The sequence below is a fragment of the Melospiza georgiana genome, chromosome 13 (assembly GCF_028018845.1).
Source record: "Melospiza georgiana isolate bMelGeo1 chromosome 13, bMelGeo1.pri, whole genome shotgun sequence".
Lineage (NCBI taxonomy): Eukaryota > Metazoa > Chordata > Aves > Passeriformes > Passerellidae > Melospiza > Melospiza georgiana.
Window position 1 is genome coordinate 13,078,405 of NC_080442.1, and position 13,006 is coordinate 13,091,410.

The 13,006-nt window shown below is 43.2% G+C and overlaps 1 protein-coding gene across 2 annotated transcripts in view; it reads right to left on the minus strand.

Annotated features, from left to right (window-relative positions):
• Positions 1-407: 407 nt before the first annotated feature.
• ABHD2 (abhydrolase domain containing 2, acylglycerol lipase) overlaps positions 408-13,006 on the minus strand; it is a 32,231-nt gene continuing 19,632 nt past the window's right edge. Inside the window, exons 5-12 of one of the 2 annotated variants that reach the window (XR_009115195.1) lie at positions 12,527-12,694; positions 9,573-9,756; positions 5,987-6,079; positions 4,233-4,343; positions 2,961-3,030; positions 2,157-2,241; positions 617-1,255; positions 408-584 (exon numbers count right to left, since the gene is read on the minus strand). Coding sequence is in view for 1 of the 2 variants with exons in the window: in XM_058033372.1 (XP_057889355.1) it covers positions 1,059-1,255; positions 2,157-2,241; positions 2,961-3,030; positions 4,233-4,343; positions 5,987-6,079; positions 9,573-9,756; positions 12,527-12,694 (908 nt within the window). In the remaining variant the exon portion in view is untranslated. Of the gene's footprint in view, positions 1,256-2,156; positions 2,242-2,960; positions 3,031-4,232; positions 4,344-5,986; positions 6,080-9,572; positions 9,757-12,526; positions 12,695-13,006 lie in introns of both variants that reach the window. The other variant, XM_058033372.1, reaches the window with a different exon arrangement.

The window sequence follows — 13,006 nt, forward strand, 5'->3', positions numbered from 1 at the left end:
GGGGACACCAGTTCCACATCAACTGTAAGGCAAGTCACATGTCTCAAACCCACCTGATGCTCTGAAAGCTAATGGGAGGAATTTTGGTATTATTTACCCTGACATAAGGGGAGTAAATCTAAACAGATACACCCTACCCCCCACCAATTAATCCCTAAGAGAGTACAACAGCTCTCCATAAAATAGTCTTTCAAGCAAATTGAGCTCACAGAAAAAAGTCCTGCAGATTCTTAATCATGGGTTTCCATTTGGAAGCTAGAGCCAGCTTTAAAAAGACTCAGGTCAAACAAAGAATCCAGTACTGAAAAGAAAACAGTATTTCAAAAGAGGCAAAGGTGACAAGAAGGTGACTGATCAGGTCCTGAAGTGAGAACATGTTTACACAGAAACATTAACTGGCATTACCAGGCTGCAGCTTTTCTCTTCTTGGAGATGCAGCATAAAGCCACCCCAATCCACTCACAGCTCAAGCATGGAAAAGTTGAGTATTTTTAAAGTGATTCACTTGTGCAAGTGCATTCCTAGGTACTAAAAGGTTTCCCTTGAGATGGTGCAAAGCTGACACTACACTTGCAGTCAAGCACCTGTTTTCCCAAGCCACACTATAGTGGCTTACAGGCTGAATCACTCACTGGCTTGTGGCTTGGTACAGGGATTTTCCAGCACCCAGAGAGAGAAGAGAGCCACAGTTATCCCATCATCTACACCTAAACAAATGCTGCAGATCAGGTTTTTGACCAGCAGGTAAAGAGATTTTGACATGTGAAACTTCTGCTATATTAAAGCAAGCAGTCTTTAGCTCAGTAGCCCTGGAACAAGCTACAGACAGCAACCCAATTCTTCAAGCAGAGCAGTAAATTACAAATCCACGTGACTGGATATCCAAAGAGGCTCTGACCAGTTGTTAACCTCTGCTTTAACTCAATTTTGGAAAAACACATGGTGATCAAACCCCAGCCATAGGATATCAAGGAGAATGGAGACCTGAAGCAGCAGGTGAGGGAACAAGATGCTCCCAAATAGAGATTTACTGAAGTGATCCAGAGTCTTTGGGTCGATTACTCCTGGCCAGACACATCCTGCTCAGCATCTGAGCAGTGAGGCTTTGTCTTCTCCCACTGGCAGATGGCATTGGCATACTGCACCACGAGCTTATCCATCCAGGTAAGGGGCTCTGGGAACAGCACAGATCCCTCAAAAAATCCCAGGTGGCCTCCATGAAGGGGCAGCACATGCATGACATTCTCCTTTTTCTCTGTAAAAGAAAAAGAGGCAGAAAATTCCAGGATAACATCTTAAGATGACAATGAAAGCATCTTGAGTTGCCAGGACAATGGCTGCCCAAGAGATGCTGCTGACTGGGCCCTAACAGTAATAATAATAATAATAGAAACAATAATAAAAAAATACTGCTGTAAGAATTGTCATTCTTTAACAAATGAACACCTTTAACTCACATTCCCTGGAACTAGGACTGTTTGCATCATGTCAAACTGCACTAAGCTCTGACAGTGCATCAGCCATCTTGTTGCATGGACAGTGAAAAACTCTCTGTGCTTGCTTCTCTCTGAAAGCAGCTGGGAATAAATTCTCTGCTCACATCCTCTGACCAGGAAAAGAAAGAACCCTGCTTCCCTCCCTGTGCACCCACTCTTTGTGTGATGAAGCAGCAGCAGCTCCCTCTTCTGAGCTTCTAAGGATAATTTACCTTTTGCCTTGTTTGAAGACAGACAGCTCAACTCCTTTCAAGGGAGAGATCCCAGTTCAGTGCCAAGTGACAGAGCCATGCATGCACTGTCCCCATTTCATCAGCAAAGGGGGAGTTTATCTGTGCTTCATCCAGACTGTCACCACCACCCATCTTCCTACTAAATCCCAGTGAGCAATGGAGATGTGAGGAAATCTTTTTTCATCCAGGAATGTAACCTGCTGCTATCAACACAAGCAAGAGGTGCCTGAAAGGACTGAAATTCCTCCTGCTCATGATTAGCCTTGTTAGTTCTAGCAATTGGTGACTTAAAGAGGCTTAGCACACCTCCCACAGCTTACAGATGTAAGGAGGCAAGTCAAGCTGCTTTGAAATCAGGAACTGTGATGTGGCAAGCAAGCTGTAGGTACACAAACATGCCCAGCTGGAGGAGACTGATTCAGCATACCTGAAAGAGCTCTTGGAATTGATAGAAGACTCTCATGAACAAGAGGGTCATCAGCAGCATTAACCAACAGAAGAGGAACATTGATCTGCATCAGGAAACATGACATAAAATGAAGAAACCAAACCAGAAAGGGGTTAGTATTTGAATGTCAATCTACCAACTGTAAAAGTATCTTAGCATAACTCAATTAAGATCTTATTTCAGAGTTAATTTTGCCTCAAAGAAAGAGGCAGAGAGCAAACAGACTGAGTCCTCACTCTTAGAATTGAAAGAACTACACCCTGTTTTCACTCTGCATTGCTTTGCACATCAGGCAGCTATTGCCAGCTCTGTTATGGACACCTTGGTTAAAGTCCAGGAAACTCCCTTGGAACATCTCCATTCTCTGGTTCAGTAGAGAAAGGAAGAACTGATCTCAATTACACTTTGGCAAAACTTTGCTCAAGCATCTGCCTGTCAGTGTCCTGAGTCTCCTCCATAGAATCCAGTAAGTCTTTCTTCCTTGGAGGTGCAGGCTCCATGCAGACACCCATTTCCCACTTTATCCTCACACTCTCAGAGCAGTTCAGCTGAATGTGGGGCTTTGTCTCCATCTCTTGGGTGCTATCACCTGCCAGAGTTATACACACTGAAGAACCCAAATAATTTAGCCCCAATGTTAGATGCAGCAAGATCTGAAATTCTACTCCAATATACTGTGGGTGATTATTTCTGAAAATCCCAGCTAAGTCATCTGCAGGTATCACAAAAGGAAACACAGAGTATTTTCCCTTAATGCAAGAACAGCCTGCTGCAAGAGCTTACCCTGTGCAAGTAATGCAGGCAACTTTCCTCTTCATAGTATTCCTTCAGTGAGCTGTAGCCATGGAATTTCCTGAAATAGAGCAGATTGTCATTAATATCACCTGTTCCAGCCATGTCACTATTACTTTTAAGTGAGGACACATGCAGAAACAGAAATAATGGCTCGATTTCCATAGACAATATTTTAATACCCAGTCTCTTTGCAATACCCTTTGGCAGCATATGCCTTGATGGTTTCTGTGCCTTCTCAAACATTCTGAGAACATGGGCAAGTCAAACATGCAAAGTGAAGACCAGCAGCCCTCAGGGTGTTTCTTTTAAAACACCCCACTTCACTTAATTGTACATGTGAATGAAAGGAAGTTAGGATCTTGTTCATCTTTCCCTAAAAGTCTTTTCAAATACAAACCCAGCATAGCTTATAAACCTCAAATTTACTGAACAAGTTCCCCAGAATTCACTGTGGTTCTACTTGATCTTTTCACACCAAACCAAGAATTCAGTAAGCCTATATTCAAGTGCCTTTTTTTTTTTTTTTTTTTAATATAAGGGACAACACAGCTGTTGGTCCAAACTAGAAAGGTCTCAGTGATGGGGGACAAGCAGGGAGATTTCCCCAAGGAATGGTTTTTTTATAAGCAGCCAACCACACTCCCAGTTTGCCAAAAGTGTCATAGCTTTTTAGCTAACACTTTGCAGCTTTATTTTGGAAAGGGGTCAATGCCTGATACAGAACATGCCATGGTATGAACACGGCCACTTAAAGTGCTATGATGTTGTCAAAGACACAGGCAATAACAGGCTACTGTTTATTAAGCAGAGCACTTAATTAGGTGTTAGTATGACAAATAAAGGTTGCATTATCTCAGCCTGCCCTATTGTGTATTGAGAAAGCAGAAGTGTTTTATGGGGAGAAGATTTTTCAAACAGAGTTAAGGAAATCCATAAGCAGTTCTGAGCTTCTTTCCACATTCCCCTTTTTTTGTTGCTAGACCTTGGCCTCTTCCTACCTTAGTGAAGGCTGCAGGTTCAGGTGTTACCAATAAATAAATGCCTCCTGGATGATTTTAAAGAAGCTGTGACTGTAAACAGTAAGTTTGTCTTTTTCCTCTCTTCTAAGTTTTCTTTAATGTGGAGGCAAGTAAGAATTTGAAGTTGTGTTCACTGTACTTCAGCAGAGTCCCACAGGCACAGCAAGGGGCATACAAGAGCAACACTGGGAAGAGAAGGTACCTGGAGTTCTACAGGGGAGCAGGGAATTGCCCTTCATACCTCATAACATTATCATCAATCTGCATAAGTGATGTTGCTGTATAGAGCTTGCCCAGATCAGCTTCTGACAGGCTATGTGGCTTCTTCATGTTATCTCCAAAAAGAGCTTGCCTGGAAGAGTGACATCAAGAATTACATCCAAATAACACAAGGACAGCAAAACCATGACCTGTTCAAGGACAACTGAGTTTACCAAATCTGACAAGATAAGATCAGAAGTGGGTTATATAAACATGAGGCTTCCTTGGGAGCAAGAGCAGTTGTTTGTCCACTTACCTTAGCAGCAAGACATAACAAACCCCAGAAGCCTCTTTGTAGGAAAAAATGTTTTCCTTATCTACTGAAAAATTGCATGAGGGGGCCCTCTTAAAAGAAACTTCCCAGAACAGAGGGCACTAAGGGTATTTGGACTTGAGGCTACATGTTAGAGAGAGGGATTTTTGGCTTCAGATGAAACCTGTGGGTGGTTTGGGTGAGAGCACCAGCAATGCTGGGGACAGCATTTCCTGCATCATCTGGTTCTAAAGCCCCCAGCACAGACTTCAGGCTACCACACACAGAAATTACTCAGGGTATTCCCTTAGCAGAAAGCTTTTACTATGGACACTTGTCATAGTTGGCTATTGCCCTCAGGGGAGGACATGTTTCTTTACCAGAACAAACTTCTTCCAAACTAACAGAACAAAGGCCACAAGTTGGAAAGGGATTTTTATTCCCTTTGAGAGGCAGCTGCAGGGCAAGCTAGGTTTGATTTGGGCAAGGTAGAGCACGAGTGATTATGGAAAAAGTTTGCTCAACACACTTCCTTTCAAATCAGCACCAGTCTTTTGTGGGTTAAGAATTGAAGCACCCTTTAATGGGAGCTTACCTAACTTCACTTGTCAAATTTGTTCAAGTTGTCTAAATATTTGTAAACCTGGAATGAATTACGTGGATCATCCTGCATTGGCCACCCTCTTTCTACAAGTGTTACATACTGCACAGGAAACAAAGAACCAGAAGTCTGAAGTGACACATGCTCCTTCAATGAAATAGGCTTTAAGATATTCCCCTCCTTTCTCTTCAGTCAGGCAAATTCCAATACAGATGAGGTATTTTCTTGTCTACAAAGTACCACCCAGAGAACTTTTTATGGGGAAAACACCAACATGAGCATGTCACCTATTTAGCACACAAATTTCTTGTTATGCAAGAGCAATGGATCAGCAAGGGCAGCACAAGGATCCTACAGCACTCCAGGAACAGCAATGTTAAGTGTTTTGCTGGCTACATGCTCTTTCTAGAGGAACAGCTAGAAGCCAGAGCTACAGGTTTGACTATTTGCTTATTTGATATGCAGCAACTCCATACAGCAGATCTGGAAGATTAGTCCTACCTCAGGTAGGTGGCAGAACAAGAGGCTCCTTCAATAGGGAATTCTTTGGCTAGAAGTAAAACAGATGCAGAACACTCCACTTTGAAGTCTAATTGCAATGTTTTCCTGTGCATGTCTTGTTTATTCATTAAGCAAGTTCCCACAAAACACAAGGAGACAACAATGTCTTCCTTCTAACAAAATGGCCAAAGCTTGTTTGTCTATTTTACAGTATAATGAGATTGACAGGGGCTCACCTTCTCTGTTGGTTCATCTAAAGATCTACCAAGGAACTTGTGCTAAACCTGTCAGGAGTCCTATTTTAAAGGACCAGGCAGACAAATCCAATACAGCAATTGACCCAATCAATACTGTCAGTGTGAGTGATGTACTGCAGTACCTGTGAGAAAGGATTATCTTCTTCATGTTGTCTGCCATGAGGAAGTTATAAAATCTTCTGCAATGATCCCACTGCATGAAGGTTTCCTGTGCCCTAGAAAAAACACAGCAGAACAAACAAAGCTGTTAATGGAGCCCTTGAAAGATCAGATTAATACCCTGTTAATATCTTATGGCAGCCTGGGGGCTGTGTAAACAAACCTCCAGGCCTTCTCTGCCACAGCTTAACCTTTTCCAGGAAATGACTTCCACTTTGATGAAGTTTGTTAGTATCAGAAAACAGATCTGCAGTCTCATCTCGCACAATACAATTAGCAGTTTTGATCAGAGCATTTAAGAGCCATCAATCAAGATCCATAACACTGACAAGAGGACTTTAGTATCCCTTTGCAGAAGTTGAATGTAATTTACATAATGGGACTTTCAAGGAAAGGGCTAAAACCTGTTGCTCAACAGTGTTGTCTATTGTGTAATACAGCTCTGCAGAGGAAACAATTTGTGCAGATGTTTCCAATATATACAGATACTATTATTGTTTCAGTTCATTGGCAGGAACTGTAGGAATAAATACTAGCTGCAGCTGCAAGTGGCATCTGAGTTGAAGTCTTTACCTATTCTCAAAGCAGAAGAGCACTTCACAGCTTATCTGTTGTTAAAACAGAATTTAAGCCATCCAGAGTTGTGTGAGCTCTGGCAGACACCAGCACTGCTTTGCTATGCAGGGTCATGGGCAGGTTAGAGCTTTACTCCTAGCAGGGCTTGCTGTTGCTGAGGGAACACACTATCATTTACTGAGAGACTGAAGAATGCTGGGAGCAGCTTCAGCTACTGAAGCTCTCCTACCACTTAAACATTAACATACCACGAGAACTACTGTAGATTTAGCATGACCTTCCAAGCTACAGCTTGCAAATCCCCTACCAGGCAGGAACAAACTGTTTTCTTGTAATTAGCCATGTTGGAGAGTATGGATTTAAAAAAAAAAGAAAAATCCATTATCTTTTTGTCTAGCCAGGTTATACGTACCAAGAAGACTGGAAAATGCACATTTCTTTCTTCACAAAAGGTTTTCCAAGCGAATCTATTAAGTTATCACAAGATGTTTGAAGTTGAAGCTACTACATTTCCCTGCAGTTCCTGTGGTGTACAGCAGTTCTCCTAATATGAAGAGCTGCAAGCATTAAAAAAAAAACCCCACAGGCAGCTTCTAGTATTGTGAGGACTGCCCAGGTTTCAGAGCTGAGGTCTCTCCCCACAGCCTGGAGCTATGATGAAGATGCATTCCACAAGATCAAGAAGCAGAATCAAGCCTATGCAGGCAGAGATTAAGGAATAAGGAGACCTGTCCCTGTTTAGCCTCAGGGAACACATTCCCTAGACTGTTAATTCATTAAAGATCTCATTGTTCTGGCAGATCCTAGTATTGCTGCTGCTCTGCAAAGGCTTTCCTATTTGAAATCTTTGATTCACCTTGCTCACTAAATTTTTTTCCTTTGCTTATGAAAGTTATTTGGGGAATAAATGCTGGACAAGCTAATATTTTAAAAAATGGAACTGTAAATTAAACTGGTTATGCTACCAGGGTAATTCACTTCCATGTAGCCCTGAAGGCTGAAGCCAGCTATTTTCATGTACCAGACCAAGCCCAGGAAGGCAGTGGCTTCACCATTCTACCTGGAGGTGCTTTACACCTCCTCCTCCCACTTCCATAACCAGGGCACAAGGCCCTCCCTCCTCCTGCCCTTTGCCCAGTAGATGTTGCTTCCCTCTGGTTCTTCAGCTAACTAGCACTTACAGCAGATGTGGGCATTAGGAAGGGAGACACAAGACCTGAAATCCTTCCTGCTGGCTGTCCAGTAATACAGAGCAGATGTTTTGTGCAGGAGCTTTGCTAGGAGATGTTTACCCAGCAGGTGGAGGCAAGAGCTCAATAATCCACACAGCCCACACCATGGGGTGCATTAAACTCGGGGGAAAAAAAACCCAGTGAGTTGTTTTTCCACACAAATATCCAAGTGGAGAATTGTTAATCAGGTTGTCCTTGCCATGCAAGCATAATAGCATTACTCACAACAGCATTTTGGAGATCAGGAATACAATATTGCATAATTGTAGAAGATGAACCAAGTGGACCACAGCCAGATATTATCCCTGCAAACCCTCTCTGATGGTTGCAATTAAGGAGCTGGCTTCAAAAGGATGCTCTGTGCTCTATGCCAGAATCCCAGGACAGCTAAGAACATTTTACTTGAAACAAAACAGAACAGCTGTTCCTGTAGCATCTGTTCAGATTTTAAGGGTGTAAACTAGCAGCAGATTATACACTTTTTTAGCAGTAGTCACATCTGACCTCAAAAGGGATTAGATAGCAAGAATATTACAAGCATATCAAGCTTTTACTGACATCTCAGTGCTTCCAGAAAAGCTTTTTGCTTTTACCTCTTGTGCTTTGAGAATAGGTAAAGAGCCTGATTTATAAAAGGTGTCTTCAGGCTGCTGAATAACAAACTGGCCCCTACACAGACAGGGCAGCATCAGCACCAAGAGTTCCAGCTACCCTGACCAGGCTTTGAGGCTGAATTCCATAGCAAGCCCCTCACAGACCTGCTACAGTTTCACCACTCCTATCAGCCCAAGGGATTATGACTCAAATACCTGAGTTCTAACAGTCCCTTTTGGCTTGTAGGTAGTCTCACAGCTCAAAATTGCAGGTAAATTACTGCAGAGTCAGCTGCACCTTAGTAATTGTCCATATGTACAGACAGTAAAAACTGAAAACAGCAGCTTAGCCAGTTACAGTGCTTTAATCTCAACTACCTGTGCAAATATGGAAAGGTTAAAGTGCATTAGTTGAGTTCAGTTTTCAAGCAGCACTGCTGTACCCTCCATCAGGACATGCAAGTGAAGCCATCACAGCTCCTAAAGTGCCACAACCTTGTCTCCCAGGTGGGGAAACATCAATATTTTCAGGCTTAAGGGCTGTAATACTTTTCCACCCCACCTTCCCCACTCCTATAAGACAGCTGTGAGCACCTCTCCATCCCTCGATCACCCAGCACTGTTTCAGTGACACTAAGAGAGGAGCACAGACTGACAGAGTCTGTGCTCTGCCTTTCCAGTCTCCCTGGGTAAGAGCTGCCAGATGAAACTGCACACTGAGGCCAAACAAGCTATTACAAACCATGGGATATTTCTCAGAGTGATGAGACAGTGTAAACTGTTGCTTGCAGACCTGGCATCAGCTCAGCAGCTGCTCAGGCTGCCCAGCTTGCCTGGTTAATTACACCAGGACTGCACAGGGAATGCCTCCTCTTCACTCTAGCCATGAGACAGCATCACATGCACAGCCCAGAAGCTGCCAGCATGTACCTGGACAGGTACACAAAACCTGTTTGCACTGCTGACCAAGTTTACTTGTGCTTGCAAATCAGCAGAGCTTCTGGTGCTCCTTCAGGAGGGTTTTATCCTACACAGTCTGTCAGATCAGTTCATGCAAGAGAAACACCCATCTTCACCTTGCCCTTCCGGAGATCTGCTCCCTCCTGCACTCCCAGAAGAGAGCAGCACAGAGAAAGCTCCAGACTCACCTGAGTGCACTGTACCCCTGGCACAAGCTGACACAGCACAGCACTCGCTCCTGGTTGGCCTGGCTCTCTCCCAGGTATTTGCACACTATGTTTCCACCCAGGCTGAAGCCCACAACAATCAGCTGGGTCTGAGGGTAGGTCTTCTTGATGTAATTCACCATGGCACCAAATTCCCAGGTGCAACCTAAAAAGAAGAACAAAGTTTAAAAAAATTATCTAATATATTTAAATTCTCATTTGAAGCCTCAGCTGCTTTGAATTCAGCTTCTTACCCTTTCTGACTTTTCAACAGCCTTAAGGTTTTAACAGCTCTGATTCACATGTGTTCATACATCTGTGAGTCCTGTGGAGCTTAGCTCATGCTTAGTTCTGACAGAGTGCCAAAGCAAGATGAAATTTAGTTGCTTAAAAATCACGGTGACAGTTAACATGATAATCAAAACGCTTTGTTTCTAAAGCAGCTTTAAAAAGCAGAGTCCAGCAACTCTGGGCTTGACATTACCATGCAAGAGCAGCACACATCATTGCTTTCCTGAGGCAGTTTGCCACTTCTAAAGTGAAGTGAGGTATTTGGCATGCAGTTTGCTCCTTTGTTTTTAAGCAAGATGATATGGATCCCTAAATCCACGCTGCCGTGGGGAGGGGAAAGGAGTGGCTTGTCAGGAAGAGCTCCCAGCAGACTGCTGCAGAGCCTGACTAAGCAGGTGATTTCTGGAATCAGGGAGAAGGGTTTAAGCACAGATATTCAACCCTTTGTAGCCAGTGAATAGGTAAAGATGCTGCAGCTCCCTGAAAGACACATTCTCACCAAGAGAATGGTTAAGTGTCTCTATAGAGATCTGTTCCACTGTCAGCAAACACCCACTTGCATCCCACAGGCACTGAGGGATCCAGTTTCTGGCAGTGCTGGCATCCTCCAACTGTTTGACAGACTTGAAGGCCTCCACACATACAACAATGTGAGTACCTACAAGTATTTCTCCTGCTTGTGAGTATGGGAAAAGGAGATATGGAGCAGCAGCTGCAATAGTGATGGCGTTAGTACACTGGTTTCAAGTGTTTATGCAGCTTGTTAACCTTCCCTTTGGATTTAAGGCTGCAAACCACAGGAGGCATCACATGGACAACAGAAATAGAACTCCAGATGTTTCTTCTTGTCCAGAGTCAAACTCAGCTCTATTCTGTGGAACTTGTCCAGAGAGATAAATCCTAGGATTCCAGCATTCCACCCTGTACTAACCTAACACTGCTCCACTGCATCCCCACCCCATCTGTAGCATCCTCAGTGGACAGACTCCAACTTAACCTAGCTCTGGAGTAAACCCTGAGCACCAGAGCTTGTTTGCTTCAGTGGAACAGCAAGCTCCTGAGTGTTTCAGCAGGGCTTGGGCACTTCCTTGTGAACATTTTTAATGAACAATCTTCAAGATAACAAATTCACTGCTCTGGTTTCCTCTAGAAGAAGCCAGCAGTCAAAGAACTTTAGTGTTTGACCTTCATGATTTCAGGGCAGCTCAAAAACCCAAAACGATAAAATCAACAGGTCAAGCTTGATATAGAGGCTGGGATTCAGCAAATCCCAAATTTAGGCTACTTGTTCCTCAGCAAGTATGCCTGGAACAGAGCAAAGCTGAAAGGGCACTGAGTTATTTGGGTAGCAGGCAGAGTAAAGTCTACTGAACTTGCTGGCACTTTACTTAAGAAGCAACTCTGCCAAGTGATTTACTGTCTTACTCAAAGGAAGTGCTAGTCATTCTTTGCCCTTTCCAGGGCTATAAAAGACTCAGAAAGGTATGTCCCAAGAGATACACTACAGAATAACATCCTAAGGCCTAAAGCAAAGCTTCATGAAAGCAAACTCTTCTATCAAAACAGCAATTGCTTTAACATTAAAATTTAGTTTTCAAGACATGGTAGTGTTGCAGCCATAACAGCCCAGGGCCTCACTACAAATGAGGGTATTTGGTATTCCTGAAGTGTTTCCCAAAGAGGAGTATATTTAATAATTCTAAAACAAGCAACAAAGCATTATTATTTGCCTGCCAGACCTTGGGATCTCAAATCACAGTATTTCTGTTTTGACAGTTTAACTGTTCAAGATAACTATTCAGTTAATCCAAAATCTAAGCAGTAGTGCAGCTAACTTTAAAAAATAAAGCCTAAAGTCTGCTAAACACAGAATTGACCTATAGATACTTGCAGCAAAGAGGGAGATGAGGGCTCAAGAGAGCTCAGGAACAAGCAGATTAGGTCATGGGCAAAGAGGCCCCATTCTACAAGGATCACATTACTCACCAAAAGGGGAATTAAGGCTGGAGTCACCCTTCACACAGTTTCAGATCATTTATTCCTTTTAATTTCTAGGTTAAGAAAGACTTCCTTATACTCAAGGTGAGAGCCATAATCATGGCAGTTAAGCACTACCCACTTCTGTAGTTTTATTGTCACACTCCTGAACTCTTGCTGTTGTTGACTTGTGTAACATCCAAGAGCAAATCCTCACATGAATCCCCTAAGATATAAATGTACTTTCTGGATAGGCTGGTACAAACTCCTCTCAGGCTGTATTTTACAAAGCCTCAGAAGTGTCATTTATCCTTCAGAGACATGCTTGTTTCACATTCCATCAAACTGGCAAATTCAGTATCGCTAAAATCATTTTAACAGGCTCTAGGTAGGCACAAAAGGGCTTTTTTCCCCAAAATTTTTCTTACAAAAAACTGCCTCCTTGATGAGAATACATGTGTAAGAGCTTGCAGAATAGACAAAAGTGAATTTAGTATTAGCCTCCTCTCTTCCTACCATGTAAATTCAGTTTAGTTCTTAGGAAACAGTACAAAACCGTTTTACCCCCACTGAGGTTCAGCAGTTCTGTTATTCTGGAGGAGGCTGATCAATCCCCAGAAGTTCCATGAGCCTGAAAATAAATTCCCCAGGTGCCATGAAGTACCTACCATAGGTAAACATCCGTGGTGAAGTGAGCTCAATGTTTGGCAGGGCTCCCAGGTGATTGAGCACAGCACATCTGTAGCCATTTTTCTGGGCATAGTCCACAAAGGTGCGGATGTACTGCTTCTCACTGTGGTTGGCAATCCCTGGGCAGATCACCATCGTGACATCCTCTGTGCTCAGAGAGAGAGGGAAGTTGAGCAAATGTCACTTCATGCAAATTAAGAGAGTCAGAAGGCTTCCATTTCAGATCCGTGGGAAACCACCCACCACAAGCAAGCTAGAATTCCTACCAGTCTGCCAAAAATCCCGGATGGGACAGGAGACCAGCAGCTCTAGTGCTTCAGATGGGAAAAAGTCATTCATGCTATGGGAGATGAACTGTTTTTAGCTTCAGGGAAAGCTGTGCAAACAGTTCTCCAGGCACTGCTTAGAGACCCAGAGTACATTCTTCTGTCTGAAGGACATTTTTGATGCTACACATG